This window comes from Mus caroli, chromosome 8 (genome assembly GCF_900094665.2).
Source record: "Mus caroli chromosome 8, CAROLI_EIJ_v1.1, whole genome shotgun sequence".
Lineage (NCBI taxonomy): Eukaryota > Metazoa > Chordata > Mammalia > Rodentia > Muridae > Mus > Mus caroli.
The window spans coordinates 82,590,516-82,610,579 of NC_034577.1; the positions used below are offsets into that span (position 1 = coordinate 82,590,516).

Here is a 20,064-nt window from a genome sequence, read left to right on the forward strand (position 1 = left end):
TGAGGCTCCTTCCTCTCGGATGACTCCAGCTTATGTCAACTTGATCCACAAAACCAACCAGTGCATATACCTAGCTTTGATAGCTGCTGGGGATCCAAGTTCAGCCCCTCATGCTTGCTCGGGATTATAGGTGGGCCTAGCTTTTTACGTGGGTGCTAGAAATTCAAAGTCAAGGTCTTTCACAAGCACTTAACTGAGTTATCTCCCTGACCCCTGGGTTCTGTGGTTATTGTTTGTTGGGTGGTGTTTGTTTGTTTCTATGTTCGTTGGCCTTTTTGGAAACGGGCCCTCTTGTGCATACTAGTCTGGAGCCCAGTTACCTCAGCTTCCACAGAGCTTGTGGTTAGCTTGATACAGGATCTCATGATTTTGTCCAATCTGGTCTGGAACTTGGCTCAAATGATCCTCTTGCCTGTGCATCTTGTAGTGCTGAGAGTATATGTATGCACCAGTGCTCTCAGCTTTGAGGTGTGCAAGTTTTAATATTTTTAAGAAAACTTTTTCTTGGTTCTTTGTGAATTTCACATTATGCACCCCAATCCCACTCCATCTCTCCCTCCACCCATACCTATCCCCCGCCCATGCAACCTCACCATAAATAGAAAAAAAAATCATTTTGGAAGCTGTAGTGTGTCACAGTGTGTCCCACAGTGTACCCTTTTGTCCACACTTCTATTGCAAATGTTCATTGTAAGACTTGGTGGCCTGGTACAATGCTGCCTGCTTCAGCTGCCCTATCAATACTGGAATTTCACTGATAATCCTCTCAGATATCCTGTTGTTGCTGTGTGTCACGGAGATCCTGTAGTTTTGGATCTGTGAGACTGGTCCCTTCCAGCAGTTCATTGATGGAATAGATGTTGGCACAGGCCAAATCAAAGCCCTGGATCTGGGCCAGAGAGAGAGAGCTGAAGTGGTCAAACCACAGGCTCTCCTGCTCTCAAGCCCTTGAGGCTGGCTCACCAGAAACCACCACCACCAGAACCAGTTCTACCCTGCTGCCCAGGTGAGGTACAGAGCCTGCTCTCTCTAGGGTTGCAGCCAGTGAGGGATATGGCCAGCTCTCCCTCATGCTATAGATGTGAAGGGATGAGGTAGAGGGGGAGGGCATCTCCTTCATCTAAGCCACTGCCCAGCACAGAAGAAGGGCAGGACCAGTTCTCCCACATTCACGCCCTTAGGACTGGCTCATCCACAGCTCCCACGTCCAGGGCCAGCTCTACTGTGTTGCCCAGGTGAGATACAGGTACAGAAGGTGAGGGGCAGAGCCACATCTCCTGCCTGCCATAGGTGGTGAGGGGCACTGTGTGTGTGTGTGGGGGGGGGGGNGTCATCTCTCCTGTTGCAGGATATTTGATCATAGTGTGAACTCCAAGATTGTATTATTTACTGAAAATACCTGTTTCAAGTTGTGGTGTGGCTCAGCCTTTAGCACACACCTTTAATCCCAAACAAGGAAGGTAAATTTGGTTTGTAGAAGGAAGCACCCATGTTTGAAAGTGATATCTAAGTGAGTGGCAGGCAAAGTGATGAATCGGAGAATGATATGACAGAATAGGATCTGCCCAGCTCTCACGAGATTGGGGTGGGGAAGGGAAATACTTAAGGGGCAGTGGAGAGAGACAGAGAGAGCATGAGAATTCGAGAGCACAGTTTTACTGGGATAGTTGTAGAGAGACTGGTTGACGAGAGAACAAACTAGACATAAGTGAAAACAGAATGAGTCAGAGACTGAGAAGGAGCCCGAAGATTAGAACAGATTGTCAAAGTTAGTATGAGGCCAAACAGAGCAATTCAGTAAGAAGCTGAGGGAAGTCAGATTGAACTCATCTTGGGGAAGAGTTTGGAGTCACAACAGCTAAGTTGAACCCAGCCAGCCAGAGTTCAAAAAAAACAAGAGAAGGTCAGCTTATTCAGCAGTTTAAGACTCAGAGGCTGAAAACACTGTAAGCCTAGATAAGATTGTGTGGAGGCTAGAAGCTTCTAGAACTAGGCCCAGGTTACCAGATGAAAGCAGTAAGTCTCAGAGACCACATTTACGTCAAGTGAATAGAAATTAAATGTATACTCTCCCTTGCCCATGTCACCTCACAGCACACAAGTTTCTGGTCCAGCCCTTTCATGCTCACACACTTGGATCTGGCTTGACTGTGTCCCAACCACCAGGGTCAGCTCTACTGTACTGCCCAAGCAAGGTGCAGAGCCTACTCTCCTGAGTGCTGAAGCAGGTGAGGGACAGGGCCACCTCTCCCGTCTCATTCCTTCAGGGCTTGCTCTCCCATGATGCTCTGGTGAGAGGCGAGGCCAGTTCTGCACAGCCCTCAGACATCCACGTGTCTCTGGGCAGCAGCCCAAACCAGAGACATCTGCCTGGCTTTCTGTGGTAACAGACTGCTGCTGCAGGTCCCTGGACCCAGACGTGGCTCCTGGTGGGAACACAGACCAGGATCCCGCCATGATCTCAGGCGGCATTGCCAGCTACTAACATTAGGCTGCTCCTTACTACCCTCGAGTCTCCAGTTCTGCCTCTCGTCACTGTGCCTGCCCACATCCTTCTGTTTCTCTTTCTCTCCCTTTTCCCACCACTTACTTGCTCCTCTTGCTGGTTGCCAGGGTCTCGTGAGTGAGTGTCTGGGGACATCTCCAGAGTGGTCTCAGGAATACTATGCTTTGATGGTAAGTTATGGCACTGGGCAGGGGTCATCTAGGGCATGGTCCTGCTCCCCCCAGGCCTGCATGGCACCAGACTAGTGGTCTTCTCAGGCTAGCTCCCTGTCTGAGCCCCATGGTACCAGGCTGGTGGTAGGCTCAAGCTCGCGTTTTTTAGAGAGTGTAAGGCTACTACTAATCAATCGTTCAGATGTTCGCAGGTCAGAGCACTGTAGACATAGGCTTGCTCCTCTCTGCCTCCTACTGATGGTTACAGGTGACATAGCCACACCTGCAAGGGCTCTAGTGGTAGGAAGTTTTAAATTTTTAGATGGACATTTCAATCTTCCCTCCTTTATGGTTTCCACTATTAATATTTTTTCTCATGCAAAAATATTTCACCCCCAAATCACATACATATTTTCTTTTGTGTTCCTTATTAAAAATATTTAATGTCTTTTTTGGCTTAGAATTTATTTTTGGTAGCATAGATTAAGATAGGAATCATAATTATTTTCCAGATAATTAATGCCTTAGCATTATTTATCTCTCCTGATTCAACATGCAAGCCTTTGTCATAATTCATTCACACATTATGAATTAAAATAAATGCGTATATTATTTAAAACATATACGCATGATATGCAATTCTTTTTTTACACTGCAAAACTAAAAAGTACCAACACAATGAAAAGAAAAATGCGCAGTGCAACAAGAACTGGTGGACCTTCTAATATCCAGTGTGATGGTTTGTATATGCTTGGCACAGGGAGTGGCACTATTAGAAGGTATGGCCCTGTTGGAGTCGATGTGTCATTGTGGGCAAGGGCTTTCAGACCCTCATCCTAACTTCCTGGAAGCCAGTATTCTGCTAGCAGCCTTCAGATGAAGATGTAGAACTCTCAGCTCCTACACCTTGCCTGCCTGGATTTTGCCATGTTCCCACCTTGATAATGGACTGAACCTGTAAGCCAGCCCCAATTAAATGTTATCCTTATAAGAGTTGGCTTGGTCATGGTGTCTGTTCACAGCATTTAATCCTTAAGACACCCAGGCATAAATCGTGACTAGAACATGGAGGCAGAAGGCCAACAAAAAAGAAAGTGCAAGGCTTGAACAACACCCCAAGCCCCATTAGCATAGACCATGGAGCATCAAACAATCTCTCAAAATGTAAGAGTAAAGCAGAAAAGGTACTTTCTAACCATGGTAGAAATTAGAAATCAGTAATAAAGCTTTGAAATTCACAAATATGAGTCAGGTGGTGGGAGTGGCGCACAACTTTAATCCCAGCACTCGGGAGGCAGAAGCAAGCTGATCTCTGTGAGTTCGAGGCCAGCCTGGTATACAGGTGAGTTTCAGGACAGCCAGGGCTACACAAAGAAACCCTGTCTCAAAACAAAACAAAACAAAACAAAACAAACAAACAAAAAAAAGAAATTTACAAATGTGTAAAAATTAAACAATGTTTCCTAAATAACCAATGAATCAAAGAAGTGATCTCAAAATTAAGAAAAAAAAAAAATGAAGCCAGGCGGTAGTGGCACACGCCTTTAATCCCAGCACTTGGGAGGCAGAGGCAGGCAGATTTCTGGGGTTGGGGCCAGCCTGGTCTACAAAATGAGTTCCAGGACAGCCAGAGCTATGTAGAGAGATCCTGTCTCGAAGAAAAAAAAAAAAAAAGAAAAAAAATGAATGGAAATACAACATAGCCAAAGTAAGTGGAAATACATAGCTTTAAACATTCACTTTAAGAAAAATGGGGGAAGGTTGGCTCCGTGGATAAAAACACCTGCCACAAAGGCTGATTGCCAATCCTGGGACCCATGTGGAGAGAACCAACTCCAACACGTTATTCTCTGACCTCTGTAACTCACACATCTACATACCTGTAAATAAACATAATAAAAGAAAAACAATAAGATATCCCAAGATATTGATCTGCTCTTGGTAGCATTTACAAAACTGTTTTAAAAAAAAAACAAAAATAATGTTTTGTCATAATTATATTATGGGCAGCAAAGTTTGTCAGGCTTTTAACTATGTAGAGAATTGAGTTCTGAAATCAAGTCATTAGATTAGAAAGTCTGTTTTTGACTAAACGATGTCTAAATGTTATACAAAAGCAAAAAATAAAATCCAACACTTACTCAAGACTAGTAAAACTTTCCTTCTGTGTGTTTGACAACCAAAACTTAGAGCCCTAAACCAATGAGGACTGAGGGCTAAAAGGCCAGCCAAGAGTTTGACCCTTGCCTTCCAAGGGCAGCCAAGAGCTAACAATGACGGGAAGCTTTCAAAAGGGAGTCACCAGAGGAAAAGGTCCCCTGTTTCCAGGGGAAGCCACATGGTTAGCAAAACCCTGACTTGTCCGTGCAGATGGAAAGGCTGGTAGGGGACAATGATAAGAACCTAGGGAGCTCTTCATTTTTTCCTACCACTAAGCCCTGTGGAGTTCAAACCATGTTCAAATGACGGGTCAGTAGCAGAAGGTTGACTTTTGGTCACTTTGACTTAGTTAGGGTTTCACTGCTGTGAAGAGACACCATAACCACAGCAACCCTTATAAAGGACAACATTTAACTGGGGCTGGCTTACAGGTTCAGAGGTTCAGTCCGTTATCATCGTGGCTGGAAACATGGCAGCGTGCAGGCAGACATGGTGCTGGAGGAGCTGAGAGTTCTACACCTTGATCCAAAAGCAGCCAGCTCTTCCTCACTGGGCAGAGCTTGAGCACTAGGAGCCCTCAAAGCCCGCCTACACGGTGACGCACTTCCTCCAACAAGGCCACACCTCCTAAGAGTAGCACTTCCCATGGGCCAAACATATTCAAACCATCACGAACCTTATGTGCTCTTAAACACCCAATAGGAAAGTATCAAAAATGAAATAACGAGGGGCTGGAGAGATGGCTCAGTGGTTAAGAGCACCAACTGCTCTTCTGAAGGTCCAGAGTTCAAATCCCAGCAACCACATGGTGGCTCACAACCACCCAAAATGAGATCTGACGCCCTCTTCTGGTGTGTCTGAAGACAGCTACAGTGTACTTACATATAATAAATAAGTAGATTAATTTTAAAAATATGAAATAACAAAACCAAGCTCTACAGGAAGCAGTTAACCTGTGCTGGCTCTGTGAAGGTATTCTTTCAGCTGTAGACTATCCAAAGGGGACTTAACCAGGTCTTATTAAAAGTATTTCAACAATTGTAAAACTCCAGAAAATTACTAAAGTGGTTTCACCTGTCAAAGATAAACAGTTTCTTTGTTGTAGCAATAGACAGCCACTTAGGGGCTCCATCATTAAGAGCACTGGCTACTCTTCCAAGGATCTGGGATTCAATTCCCAGTACCCACATGGTGGCTCACAGACATCTGAAACGCTAGTCCCGGGGAATCCAACAAGGTCTTCTAGCTTCCAGGGGCACTAGACAAGCATGCAGTGCATAGACATGTATGCAGGTAAAACATCTAAACACATAAAACAAAGATTTAAGTAAATTAGGTAAAGCCAGGCAGTGGTTGCACACGCCTTTAATCCCAGTACTTGGGAGGCAGAGGCAGGCAGATTTCTGAGTTCAAGGCCAGCCTGGTCTACAGAGTGAGTTCCAGGACAGCCAGGGCTACACAGAGAAACCCTGTCTCGGGAAAAAAAAAAAAAAAAGGTAAAATTTTAAAGTAAATTAGCCTTCATACCTGCTTCTAGATTAAGAACTCTGGTCACCCAACCACACATGGCCGTAATTGTATCCTTATACTTGTTCCTCTTGCATCATGATTCAAAGAGCTCAGAGATTCCTTCGTGGCTGTCACAAGTTGCATGTGCCTCACTTGACTCTCTTCCACTGTCTTGTTCCCCTAAAGTCCGCTTCAGGGAGCACTCTTGTCTACCCATCTTTACTGCTCACAAAGAGAGCAGTCCTCCAACCCTTGGAGCACTCTCTAGATATCACCCTTTGACCTCTGCCTTATGCACTTACTCGGAAGCTTTGTTTAAAGAAGCCAAGAAGTCATTAAGAGCCGAGTCCTCCAGATGTGTAGGTCGGCCTGTGTCTGTGTCTTGATGTATTTTTGTTACATACATGTGCTGGTTGGGTTTTGTCAACTTGACCCAAACCTCAATATATCTGGGAATTGCCTCCAGAAGACTGTCCTGTAGGCGAGTCTGTGAAGGCATTTTCTTGTGGATTGATGTGGGAGGGCCTAGCCCTAGGAGTGATACCAACCCTAGGAAGGTAGTCCTGAGTGGTATAAGAAAACAAACAGAGAAAGCCAGTAAGTAGCATTCCCCTGTCCCCTGTGACTTCTTTCTCAGTCCCTGTCCCCAGGCTTTTGTCTTGTGTGGGAATCCAGACAGACTCAAGACTTTCTCAGAGGCACTGAAGGAATAATAAGGGGAGTGTTAGTTCTGTGTCTTTGTCCAGAGGTGGAGTTGGCAAGGCCATTGTGAGGCTGGAGCCAGTACCTCAAAGGTTGTGGTTTCTGGGAACCCAACTCCTCCCCCTGGGCTGTGGTTATGAGTCCTAAGACAGCCGTGTCTGAAGTACCACATGTTCTCTTTGCCAGTGTTGTCTGACTCCCTCCTGACCTCGGGCCATCTCTCTGATGAACAGTTTATAGGATGCTGTACTTCTTAATAAACTTGCGTGGCATGAGCTTAGGCAAGACCCCCTGGTCGCAGCTAATGCCTTTGTCTTCCTTATTTCTCATTCCCTGTCCTCTCAACTCAATACCTCACCATTCAGCACGCTTATTCTTGTGGGTCTGGGTCAGTCTCGAACTCCTGCCTTGGATTCCCTCAGTGAGCTGTGACTAGGGGTGTGTAAGCCAAAGAGACCCTGTCCTACCAAGTTGCTTTTGGCCATAGTGTTTATCACAGCAACAGAAAGCAAACTAGAATAACACCTTTAGACAAATGTTCTGTCATGTTTTTATGATAAAGTCCCCAAAAAGGGTTTAATTCAAGGTGGCCTATAAGTAAACAAGTGTACCTGTAATCCTTGTCCAAATTAATTCTGATTCAAAAATGTAAACAAATGTGAGAAGTTAGTGATTTTAAATTTAGGGGGGGAGGATAAGGTTGCATTATATGAGAATATCATCAGGCAATTTAAATTAAATGTTAAAAATAGCAATATACACTTTGGCACTATTCTCTAGCTATATCTACTTTATAAAACACAAAAAGCAATTAAGTGTGGCCTATGTTCAGGCTTTTATGGCTTTTTTTTTTTTCAAGACAGGGTTTCTCTGTGTAGCCCTGGCTGTCCTGGAACTCACTTTGTAGACCAGGCTGGCCTCGAACTCAGAAATCCGCTTGCCTCTGCCTCCCCAGTGCTGGGATCAAAGGCATGCACCACCACGCCCAGCTTATGGCTTTAAAAGTCTAATATTACATCAGGAATTTCCTTTTGAAAAGCTAGTCAGAATTGTATTCTTTAAACATGAATTTTAGGTATCCAAATAATAGAGTGTCAAGATTATTAGAAAGATGTTTAAAATCATTATTTTGACTTTGCATATTCTAAGGAATGCTGATTTATTGACCCTGAATCTCAAAGAGTAACATGTCAGGAATTTAAGAACACTGAGAAACGTGTTTGTTTTCACTGTATGTTATAATTCTAACTATAATATAATAGGGGATCATTACTGCTTACTGAAATATCACATTAAAAAGACAAAAAGGAACCATTAAATGTATGAAAGAGATATAAAAGTATAGAAACATGTTTTTTAATTTATGTGTTTTATTTACAGAGGATCTGAGTTCAGTTCCCAGCACCCACAGCAGGCAGCTCGCAGCCCCTGTAACAAGCTCTAGGGTGCTCAATGCCTTGTTTTGTCCTCTGTAGTTACACACAATCACCAGCACACACCTACATACAGACACACACAGAGACACAGATACAGACAGGCAGGCAGGCAGGCAGACAGACACACACACACACTTTAAATCAAAATAACTCTTTTTAAAAAGAAGAAGAAAGAAATAGTAGCCTTTGTAACTCCAGTCCCAGAGGATCTGACACCCTCTTTTGGCCTCTATGGGTAACAGGCACACATACATAGTACGCAAACATACATGCAGGCAAAACACCCATACACATAAACTAAATTAATTGATATATTTTTTAAATAAAGCAGATACATTTTATGCACTCGCTCATTCTCCCTGAGGCAGGCCATCTGAGGTGCAGCACATTAGGTTCTCATTGCTTGTGTGAGGCCTTGAGAGTCACTGGGTCAAGCTCCAAGCTGTTATGGCCCAACTAATAGAGTGGAGAACTTTTGTTTTTCTTTTTGGTCATCGTTATTTTGGGGCCTTTTTGTGTCTACACTTTCCCTCACAACAGGATATCCAGGTAAAATCTTTTTTTTTTAATTAATTAATTAATTTTATGTGTGTGAGGGCATCAGAACCCATTACAGTGAGCCATTTTGTAGTTGCTGGGAATTGAACTCAGGACCACCTAGCCATCTCTCCAGCCCCCAGGTGAAATCTTTGGCAAAGGAGTTAAGCTTTCTTTTTTCTGAAACTGCTCCGGAGCAGACGGGGGTGGGGTGGGGGGGTGGGGGGGAAGGCGCTGCTCCTCGCTGCTGGGCTGTCCACAGAGTGGACAAATGTAGGTTGCATTTGGAGGAGGGAGGTGATCACAGGAGGTTAACGGTCGGACTGTGACATTGCTCACAAACTAAGAGGGCCTCAGTGCGGCGGGAGACAACATCAGCAGAGATGATAATGGTTGCTATTTCGGGGGTGGGGGGGGTGGGGGCTGGGGAATCACCTGAGCTTAATGGATTAATTAAGTAATTAAGAATATATCAAACATGCCGCTGGGTTGGGTGTAAGACAGCAAGCAAGGGACAGCAAGAGCAGGGCTGTGGGAGCTAAGGCAGCCCAGACACCTGGAAAACTCTGCCTAGAAGCCATCGTCCTCTGGAGGTCTGCTCACCAGAAGCCATCGTCCTCTGGAGGTCTGCTCACCAGAAGGCAGCATGTAGGAGAGTGGTAGTCTTTCAGTTAAAGGTTGCTAGGAGTGAGGGGTTCGCAAGACTCCACTCTCCCCAAGGCATAGCCACTGCTAAGTTTCTCAGTGTTCCTGTAAATAGCCCCTCCCTCTCCCCTCCCCTCACCTGCGAAAAGCCCTAATTAAACTCACTGAGTCATGAAATAAATAAATGCATGAAAGAGAAAAGAGGTTAGTTGGGGCATGGAAGGGGGTCAACAGGAACGCTAGGAAACAGAAGAATAAATGGGGGGAGTAAAAGACTAAAATATAAACATGTGTGGAGGAAACATATCCGTTAAGTGTAATTAATATGTAGTAACACACACAAACTGTAAAATCCCACTTATTTCAAAGTCTTGAGGCAAGATAGCTAATTATGACGGAGAGGGGACATTAGTGCAGATGCCACAAGTCTAGAAGAGGGTGTAAACGCCCTTGGAACTGGAGTTCCAGGTGGTTGTGAGTGTGCCATGGTTGTCTGGACACGAACTCAGGTCCTCTGGAAGAGCAGCCAGTGGTCTTGACGACTAAGCTATCTCTCCAGCCTACAAAATTGTCAAAATAGCTAATGGATGATGACTTCAATCCAATGTCCTCGTGACCCAGAACTAAGTATCTTTTTGGTCAGTATTGTTTGCGCACGTGTGCATATGTTTGAATACATCGGTGTGTGTATTCAAGCCTGTGCACATGTGTGTGGAAGCCATAGAACAGCCTCAAGTGTTATTTCCCAGGCCCCTCTCTTTTTCAGATCCTGACTCTCACTGGCCAGCAAGTGAGACTCTCCTCAGGACTCCACCAGCTTATGTTTCCCCCGCTGCTGAGATTACAAACCAACCCTCCAGTCCTGGCTTTTAACACCTGCTCCTGCAACACACGTGAGTTATACAGGTTGATCTCAGGTGAGCGATTTTTTTGCCACTGAGAATCTCCCCAGCCCTTGTCAATCAATGTATTTATCCCCACTAGATTCTCTTCACCACCTGCAAGCCCATGCAATGTGCCTTAAAAGTTTCTTTTCCATGAGCAAATTCTTTGAAATTCCCTTCATATCTAAGCTTAGTTAGAGAGTTGGTAGCTTTAACACCTCAAATCACAAATACAGCTGCTTGTGCAGCTGTTTCAAATCCGGGGACAAAAGGCTGAGGTGCCTATTTAACATATCAAAGAGGACCTGGCTGCTGTTCTCCCCGTAACCCTCAACCTCTACCTGTTACCATAGGCAGCCCCCTACCCAAAACTCTCCAGCTCAAGGGGGGCTGCGCTTCCCTATATAATCCAGACATTTTAGTTTCTAGCTCGGTGTACCTTTGGGCCTTCTAGCTGCTGCACCTGGTTCCCCTCTCTCCCTTCTCCCTTCACCTCCCACGCGCCCTCCCCGCACTCTCCTCCCTCAGGTGGCTCAGGGTCACGTCCACTCTGGACTCATCCAGATGTGCCTGCTCTACGCTCTTCCTTTTATCTGTAAGAAACTTTAACCGTATCTAGGAGCAGTTATGTGATAGCTAATATACATTTTACGTTATTCTTGAAAACACATTCATGATTATTTGTGCGGTTGAGGGTTTAGGGTTTTTTATTTTGTTTTTGTTTGGTGAAGTGAGATCAATTCTTAGCCCAATATACCTTTGCCATTGATAGCGTTGACATAGGAGTGTCACTTGAGGAATTCTCTCTCTTGGATTGACCTGTGGGTCTTGTCTAGGGAGGTGGCGGCAGCGGGGGTGGGGTTTCGGAGTTGTATTAAGAAAGTAGCTGATAAAGCAACGGGGAGCTAAGTCAGGAAGCAGCGTCCTGCTTTAGCCTCCGTCAATGATGGACTGTAAAGACTAAAATGAAATAAGCCCTTTCCTCTCCGAGTTGGTTACAGTCCGTGTTTATCTCAGCAACAGAGACGTGAACTAGAAAGGGCAGGCAAACTATTATCTTTACTTTGGACCTTTTAGCTTTATTATCTGAGGACCTCTAGGTGAGGAGGATGTGTTGTAAAGGGCTTATATACTAAATCCTGTCGATATTTCTTGGTCTTTTTCTCTTCAAACGAGCCTTCTGAATTGTCTCACTATTGAGAGATGCTTTTAAAAACCGGAGAGGGCGCGTCCATTTACCCCTAAATGATGCACAGCTCGTTTTTTTGTTTTCTTCTTCCATGACTTTTGGTCCCCCTGAGATCCCGGCCGAGACTACATTTCCCAGCAGGCCGTGCTCAGATCTACGGGTGCCCGCATGGGACTGAGGAACTTTGGGGGCGGCACAGTAGCTGGACGGGCTGCTGACGGACCGGCGCTTCGCGGTTTGAATGGCTGCGGGCCCGGGCCCTGAGCGCATCTGAAGAGCCGCGGCCTCGGGGTGCGCCATGGCATCTGGAGGCAACCAGTCGCCACCGCCTCCTCCTGCTGCTGCAGCCAGCTCGGAGGAAGAGGAGGAGGATGGCGACGCCGCGGATCGCGCGCAGCCCGCGGGGTCCCCGAACCATCAGATCCAGCAGCGGTTCGAGGAGCTGTGCAGCCGCCTCAACATGGACGAGGCGGCGCGCGCCGAGGCCTGGAGCAGCTACCGCAGCATGAGCGAGAGCTACACGCTGGAGGTGCGTGCTCAGATCCTCCGTGGAGATCGGAGACTCCGGGTGGCCCTGGGATCACTTGGTGGTTTGCCCCGCACCATTGCCTCCCCCTGGCTTTGCAGCCGTCAGAGGAAACTCATTAAGTTTCGGGCTTGCTTACGTGTGAGAAAGGCTTATGATTTATTGTCCCCCACCCCACCCCACCCCGGCAGATGAAAAGCGGGTGTAGACACACAACATTTGTTGCTGAACTCGGGCACTCTTTTTGGCTGTCATCCAGGTGTATTCTTGTTATGTTCCGTTCTTGGGACGGGGCTTGCAGTTGACGAAAATGGCTATTCGGGCCAGTGCCTGTCAACTCTGCAGGCACCTCCCCTGTATGGGCCAATGGGAAGTGACACGGAAGTCCGGATTGTTTATCAGCTGCCTGTGCGTATAGACCTTTGATTTTATATATAGCTTATGGAAGTTGCAGAGCAAAGAGGCCTCCAATCCGAAGGCTAAGCAAGGTGTTATTTAACTATGATATGGATGCACTTGTGCCATTTTTCTGAGTCGGTTTATTTCTATTTTTTTTTTAATCGACACACATCAAATTCCCCTCTCTCCATTTGTTACACCCACAAAAAAAGAAATATGGCAGCTTTAGACCTGGATCTGAGTGACTCTGGACAAGTTTTCAACCACAGTGAAACTCAGTTTTGTTGTGTAAGCAGTTTTGTTACTTGTGCCGACTTCAAAGTGCTTACCTAAAGCTTAACTAAAACAATGTGTGTATGTGTGCAGAAAATTTCCTAGACTGAAGCAGTTTGGCTGAAGAGACCGTAGCCGCTTTCCTTACACAGTGTTTCCTATAGCCAGGCAAAGAGGAGAACTTCTGGTTTGAAGGACATTCATACTCCCAAACGAATTCTTTCTTCACCTTAGAGATGACGCTGTAAATTAGCAAAAATGAGCATTATAACACAGCAGAGGCTTCAAGTCACAGACTAAGACATATGAAGCCTGGTGTCACATATGCAAGTGGTATTTAACAGATGCTTAGTAAATTAGTGTGTGTGTATGTGTGTGTGTGTGTGTGTGTGTGTGTGTGTGTGTGTAGGTCAGAGGACGACTTTGGGGAGTCAGTCTATCTTTTCACCAGTGGATCACTGCAAGTCTGTTAAATCTGTTTGTCAGCTAGTGCCTTTACCTGCTCAACCTTGCCGGCTCGACTAGTAAATCATTTTGAAAACATAGTCACTATTTCTTGTTTGGCTGGGGCGTTCTATTTATTTGTTTGTTTATTATTTATGTTTTATTTGGATTGGTTAGTGGGGTTTTAATCTCGATTCTTAGCCCAGTCGACCCTTGCCATAGCTTCAGTTGTCAACTTGACACACCAGGGAATGGGGAGACCTCATCTGAGGAGTCGCCTCCATCAGATGGACAGTGGGCGTGCCTGTGTGGCATGCTCTTCATTGCTAATTGATGTCGCCCACAGTGGGTTATGCTGCCCCTCCTGGTCCTGGACTGTATAAGGGAGGCCCCATTACCTGTCTCAACTCTAGCCTCCCAGTTCCTGCCTGGAGCTCCTAATGGTAGCCTGTAACCCTTTCCTCCCCAAGTTGCTTTTAGTCACGGTGTCTATCTTAGCACATCTAGGACAGCTCTATACCGGCACGAATATTTGTTCATTTTGGCGTATTTCCTGAGCCCCTATCTCTTGCCATAGTTCTCTAGGTAATGGGAAGAAAGCAGTGTGTGAAACCTAAAACTCCCTGATGCATGAGTTTCCAGTCAGGAATACTGGAGAATAAGTAATGTAGACCAGCAGTTGTCTGAAAGCACACAGAGGAAATAAAGCTCACTTGATCATTAATACTTATCATCTGCTTTAGAATTCTCTCAACTGTTTTCCTGAAATCGATTTTAAAATTTTATTTTATGGGCTGGTGAGATGGCTCAGTGGGTAAGAGCACCCGACTGCTATTCCGAAGGTTCGGAGTTCAAATCCCAGCAACTACATGGTGGCTCACAACCATCCATAACGAGATCTGACTCCCTCTTCTGGGGTGTCTGAAGACAGCTACAGTGTACTTACATATAATCAATAAATAAATCTTAAAAAAAATTATTGTATGCAAATAAATGCTTTGCCCACATGTATGACTGTGTACCAAAATGCAGGCTTGGGACCTAAAGAGGCCAGAAGAGGGTGTCAGAGCCCCTGGATCTAGCATTATTCGGTGAAGTGCCACCACATGGGTAATGGGAATGAAACCAGAGACCTCTGGGAGAGCAGCCACTGCTCTTAACCACTGAGCCATCTCTCCAGCCCCATATTCTGAATTCTTGTAGTTTATTTAATTCTCACTGTTGTCAATGAAGGAAATGAAACCTCTGGTCTTAAGTAGTTTGCCCATGGTGAGCTCTCTAATATGTGGCCAAGGCAGATCTACTTGAGTTACATGGCCATGGACTGTGATTAGAAATGTCTCCTCCTCACTGCCACTCATTTTGTTTGTTTGTTTGGGTTTGGTTTGGGTTTTTTTTTTTTGGGGGGGGGAGCGGAGGAGGTGAGTTATATGAGACAGGGTGTCATCTAGTACAGCCTGGCCTTGATCTTGCTGAGGATGTAGCTGAGAATAACCTTGAACTTCAGATCCTCAAGCCAGTTGGGGTTGTAAGAGTGGGCCACCATGTCCAGTTCATGTCCAGGACCTCAAGCACACCAGGGAAGCAGGACCCACCAAGCTGTCTCCTCAGCCCGACAAAGACTGTTAAGGATTTTTTTCAATAGATATTTGTTAGGGTTAATGATGAACCAGGTCGGAGGAATCTTCTCTCTGTTGGTGGTGGCCCCAGGCATGTATTGCTTTACAAAGCTCATCTCCATTTCCTTCATCCTTCAAGTGTTGTAACATTCTCATGGGTAAGACTGTTTTTTGTTTTCCCTTTTCGGGAATGATGTAGTTACAAATTCTCTCATCTCCCTTAAACCCTTTTTTAGAACAAAGATGACATTGTAACTGCTTAGCTGTATCCTTCCCAGTAGATCTTGATGGCAGAAACAGTCAGTAGTTGAAAAGCTCAGTTCACCTCGAGGCCATACAATGGGGGAAATGACACCACCATGGGATTGAGGATGCTGTAGTGGAGTGTGTGTGGTGAGGCCTCGGGTTCTAAGACCAGCAGTGACAAGACAAAAACCAAAGACCAAAACTGTCCTCCAAACCAAACACGGCACGAAACCATTGCTCAGAGCTGTGCTGACGGGAAGGAGAGAGGACTTGGTGGGTAACGCGCTGTGTGAACATGTGGACCTGAGTCTGGATCTCAACCTCCTTGCTGAAAGCTGGGCTACTGCGCTGTGGTGTGGGAATTCCGGCAGTACCAGGTAGATGCCTCGTTTCTGCATCAAAATGACTGTTGTCTCACCCGGAAGCATTGAGTCACAAGGGTGGGCATAGCTTAGCATGGCAGGGCTCCTGGGGCATCTCTCTCTAACTACTGCCATATTTTCTCTCTCAGCATGACAGTTGAAGGAAGTCACACTTTTTCTATGCTGGTGTTTGACACTCTCAAAGACAGAGGCAGGTGGTATTAGCGTTCCCTTTGAAGTTGTATAGCATCACTAATACCTGTGGTGTTAGTAGAGACAATCGGGTAAAGAGGCCCCTGAAGCCCTGCTTCAGTGGAACAGAGACACAGTACTAGGCATAGACGAATGTCAGGGTCACGGACTGGAAGAGGCTGTGGGCAAGGGCCGTCCTAGAAGTATCACTTTCCATATGAGTGCAGGAAGTTTTACACTGAAGCACACAGAAGCCATTAACCGAAACTGTTTTCTTCTTCAGGGAAATGACCTTCATTGGTTAGCATGTGCCTTGTATGTGGCTTGCAGAAAGTCTGTTCCAACTGTGAGCAAAGGGACCGCTGAAGGAAACTATGTATCTTTAACCAGAATCCTTCGCTGTTCGGAGCAGAGGTAAGTAGAATGTAGCTAAATTCTTCAAAACCTTAGCCATCACACTGATAATGCACATTCTCTCTGTTTACTGTTTTCTGCGCATCTAACATGTGCACAGCCAAATTTAGAATCTGAGTCATGGTTCTCCTTTCCCATTTCAGAGTCCGGATCATATCATACGAACTTGAGTGTATTTGCATTGTAATGCACTAAAGGTTATAACTTATTGTATATGTTGCTGTGAGTTTAAATAAAGATATTGAGAAGCTTTTGAAGATAGTCTAGATTGAAAAGATAAATAAATATGAATTATGAGGCAGTATGCTTAGATACATATGCACAGGACTTGTGTTTTAATGTACATGGAATACGGAGTAAAATTGAAGCTGCGTATTCTCTGATCCTAAAGAAACTCCTGCACACATACAAAGATGTTTATTGCAACATTCAAAAATTCATGGTTTTTATATGTGTATGACTGCTTGCATGTATATATGTGTACCACATGGGTTCTGGTGTCTGTGGAGTCCAGAAGAAGGCATTGGATCCCCTGGAACTGGAACTACAGATGGTTGTGAGCTGCTATGTGGCTGCTGGAACAGAACCTGGGTCCTCTGCCAAGAGCAACAAATGTTCGTGGCCTCCAAGCCACCTCTCCAGTCCTACCCCATTTTATTAAAGGAGAATTAGAAGTAACCTGTCTCTGGTCATTGAGTGAATGCAGAAAGTTATTGTGTGTTCGTAGGATGGGTGGTTTTAGTAATTCAATAAGTGAGTTAGATATTTCCATTATTGACATTAATGAATCTCAGAAACATTAAATGAAAACTAAGTTGCAGAATGTTACTTATAGTGTGATACATTTTACATAAAGTGTAAAAGCCAACAAAAGATACTACCTATTTTTTTATGACTATATGTAAGGAAAAATAATCAAACTACCTTCAGAATTGGGGTTGCATTTGGGAGGGGTGGAGAACTAGATTAGGAAGACGTAGAAATTGAAATTTGGACTGTTTCTATCCTTACTTTAGTACCTTTTAAAAAATTTTAAAGTTCATTTCATTATTTTATATGTACAAGCATTTTGCCTGTCTGCATGTATATATGCATGTATGTGGTACCATGTGCATGTTTGCTGTCCAAGGAGGTTAGAAGAGGACATCGGATCCCCTGGGGCTGTAGTAAAAGATGGTCATGTGTGACCTTGTGGTTGCTAGGCACTGAAGCCAGGTCCTCTGCGAGAACAGCAGATACTCTCTCCAGCCCTATAGTTCTAGTCTTTAAAAGATCGGAGCTGGGGCCAGTGAGAAAAGTCCATGGGTAAAACTCCTGACACACCCAGCAGAAAAATCCAAATGATAAAGTCATTGAGGAAGGCACTGAGCATCAATTCCTGTCTTCCATGTGCATTCCCACTCGTCAGCTACAGGAACACACACACACACACACACACACACACACACACACACACACACAAAGAAAACAAACCTGAGCAGAGTAGGTCCGGAGGCCTGGAGTGAGAAGGCGAAGGGCAGGAGATTAAGCTAACCAAAGGCATCTGCTGGGTTTTATAATATAATTCTAAAATAATAGAATTCAATGAAATGATCTTGGTTTACTGTATTGGCATTCACTTGTTCTGGCATAATATCACCTTTACGTTATTAAAGTGCCTCTCCTTTATTTTTAAATATCAGCCTAATTGAATTTTTTAACAAGATGAAGAAGTGGGAAGACATGGCAAATCTGCCCCCACATTTCCGAGAACGTACTGAAAGATTAGAAAGAAACTTCACTGTTTCTGCTGTGATTTTTAAGAAATATGAACCCATTTTCCAAGACATTTTTAAATATCCCCAAGAAGAACAGCCTCGCCAGCAAAGAGGAAGAAAACAGAGGTATGTGTCTGTTCTCTCTGGGAAAATGCTCTCAGAAATAACTCCTGAGAAGCTGGGACTTTTCTGCTTGTTTGATTTGAGACAGGGCCTCCCTATGTAACCTTGGAGGTATGGGATTCACTATGTAGACCAGGCTAGCCTTCAGCTCAAAGATCTGCCTGCCTCTGCATCTAAGTCCTGGGATTAAAGACATGTACTACCATGCCTGGCTTAAAAAGTATTTTTTTAAAAATAATAATTTGTTGTTGCTCTCTGCCGTATGTTAGAAGTTCCCTGGCTTCTTTCACAATTCAAAATGTTTGGGCTTTACGTTGATATAATTTACATTGATATAATTTGCATTGATATAATTTGGACTTTACATTGATATAATTTTTCCTTTTTATTTAAGCAACCAAAAGTACAGGTTGCACAAGTCAGGCCCCACCACTTTTTCCAGTTGACTTTCTTGGCATTGATCAGATACTGATATTTTCTATTATTTGACCTTTATGTCAAGCTGAATAATAGTCCCTGAAATGAGTTTGATGTTCATAACCAGTCAACACCAAAGAAACTAGGTTAGGCGAGACTAGGGGAATTCACCTGCTGTGAACTTGTTTTCTGGTCAGGTCTACAAAAGCAGCTTCCTCTAGCTAGTTCTCCCTGTCTTTACAAGACACAAGCTGGCCTCCTTTAGTAGCCAAGGCTATTTAAAACAGAAAGGGAAGCTTTGCTTTTAAAGTATGTGAGGAACTTTTTTCTTAAGTAGAACTATAGCAGTACATAGATGTACAAGAGACTGGCTATAGTTACACAGGACTGAAATCCCAGCATTAAGGAGGCTGAGGCAGAAGGATCACCTGGACTGTATAAAAGAGATCGTGTTTTAGACAAAAAGAGAGAAATAAAACAAAGCAAAATCAAAACCCGCTAAAATGGGGGAAAATGATATCATTGTGTACCCAGGCTGGCCTCAAACTTGCTATTCTGCTGCACCGGCCTTCCAGGCGCTGGGATTACAGGAATGTTCCACCACACCCAGTTTACTCTATAGGTCTTGGCACTTTCTAGCACTCTCTGCTAACAGTCATACTATGATGTATGGCACGTAACTAGGTGTCGTGAGGCAAGCGCTCTTCCCCGGTGTGAGCTTGTAATATGACAACTTTAGGGGTCTGAGCCTTGTTACATGGGGGAAATAAACTCCTAGAAAGCAGGCGGTCCATGCACCTGACAGTGGGTAGAACTGCAGAACCTGAATGCTTTACCATGGTGGCCTGGCCTCACGAGTATGACTGTGATGTACAGCTGTGACTATGTCACTGTGTGTTAAACACAACAAATTACCATTTTGGTATTGTGTTGTGGATGGGCATTCAAAAAGAACCGTGGTCTCTCTTCTGAGAGCTGACAGTAAAGCAAGAGAGAAGAAATAACATACAGGCCATAAGAGTGCAGCAGGCATAGAGAAGTGAGATTTCTGAGGCCAAGATAAACCTAGATGACCCAGTTTGATAGCACTGCATAGAGGAAGCAGAGGGTAGGACTTGGCAGATGACTATAGAGACAGAGATGGGGCCTTCAGTACAGAGGAAATAGTGGTATCGTGCAGAGGCCCGAGAGAGGCGTGCGGAGCAGATTGGTTAGGTATAGGTACTTCTAGGCCCCTAATGTTAAGAGCTAAAATGTATAGTAGCTATATATTACAAGCAAAAAGGCCTAAATTTTATATTTGAGGCTGATCAAAAGCACAAATAGGTTATCGTATACTATTGCAGAAAGGCCATAACTTTTTTTCTTTTTGAGACAGCATCTCATGTAGCCCGAGTAGTCAGCATAGGTCTGACTGATTCTCACTATGACTATGACCTGAAGCCAGTACCACTCCTAAATAGAGTATCTTGGACAGATGAAGGAGAAGGGGCCAGGGAAACAAGAGCCTGCTGGGGCTAGGACCAGAACTAAATCAGCCCCTAGCTCTTCTCCAGGACCGGCTGCTCTTCT

The 20,064-nt window shown here is 44.7% G+C and overlaps 1 protein-coding gene and 1 non-coding gene across 2 annotated transcripts in view; one reads left to right on the plus strand and one right to left on the minus strand.

Annotated features, from left to right (window-relative positions):
* Window positions 1–2,829: 2,829 nt before the first annotated feature.
* LOC115031840 lies at window positions 2,830–2,963 on the minus strand. Its single transcript, XR_003837490.1, has one exon. It is a non-coding gene; the product is annotated as a small nucleolar RNA SNORA17 (small nucleolar RNA).
* Window positions 2,964–11,902: 8,939 nt separating this feature from the next.
* Window positions 11,903–20,064, plus strand: part of Rbl2 (RB transcriptional corepressor like 2) — a 54,687-nt gene continuing 46,525 nt past the window's right edge. The window contains exons 1-3 of the mRNA XM_021170274.2: window positions 11,903–12,249; window positions 16,065–16,195; window positions 17,878–18,078. Of these exons, the coding sequence (XP_021025933.1) occupies window positions 12,019–12,249; window positions 16,065–16,195; window positions 17,878–18,078 (563 nt within the window). The 5' untranslated portion in view covers window positions 11,903–12,018. The remainder of the gene's footprint in view (window positions 12,250–16,064; window positions 16,196–17,877; window positions 18,079–20,064) is intronic.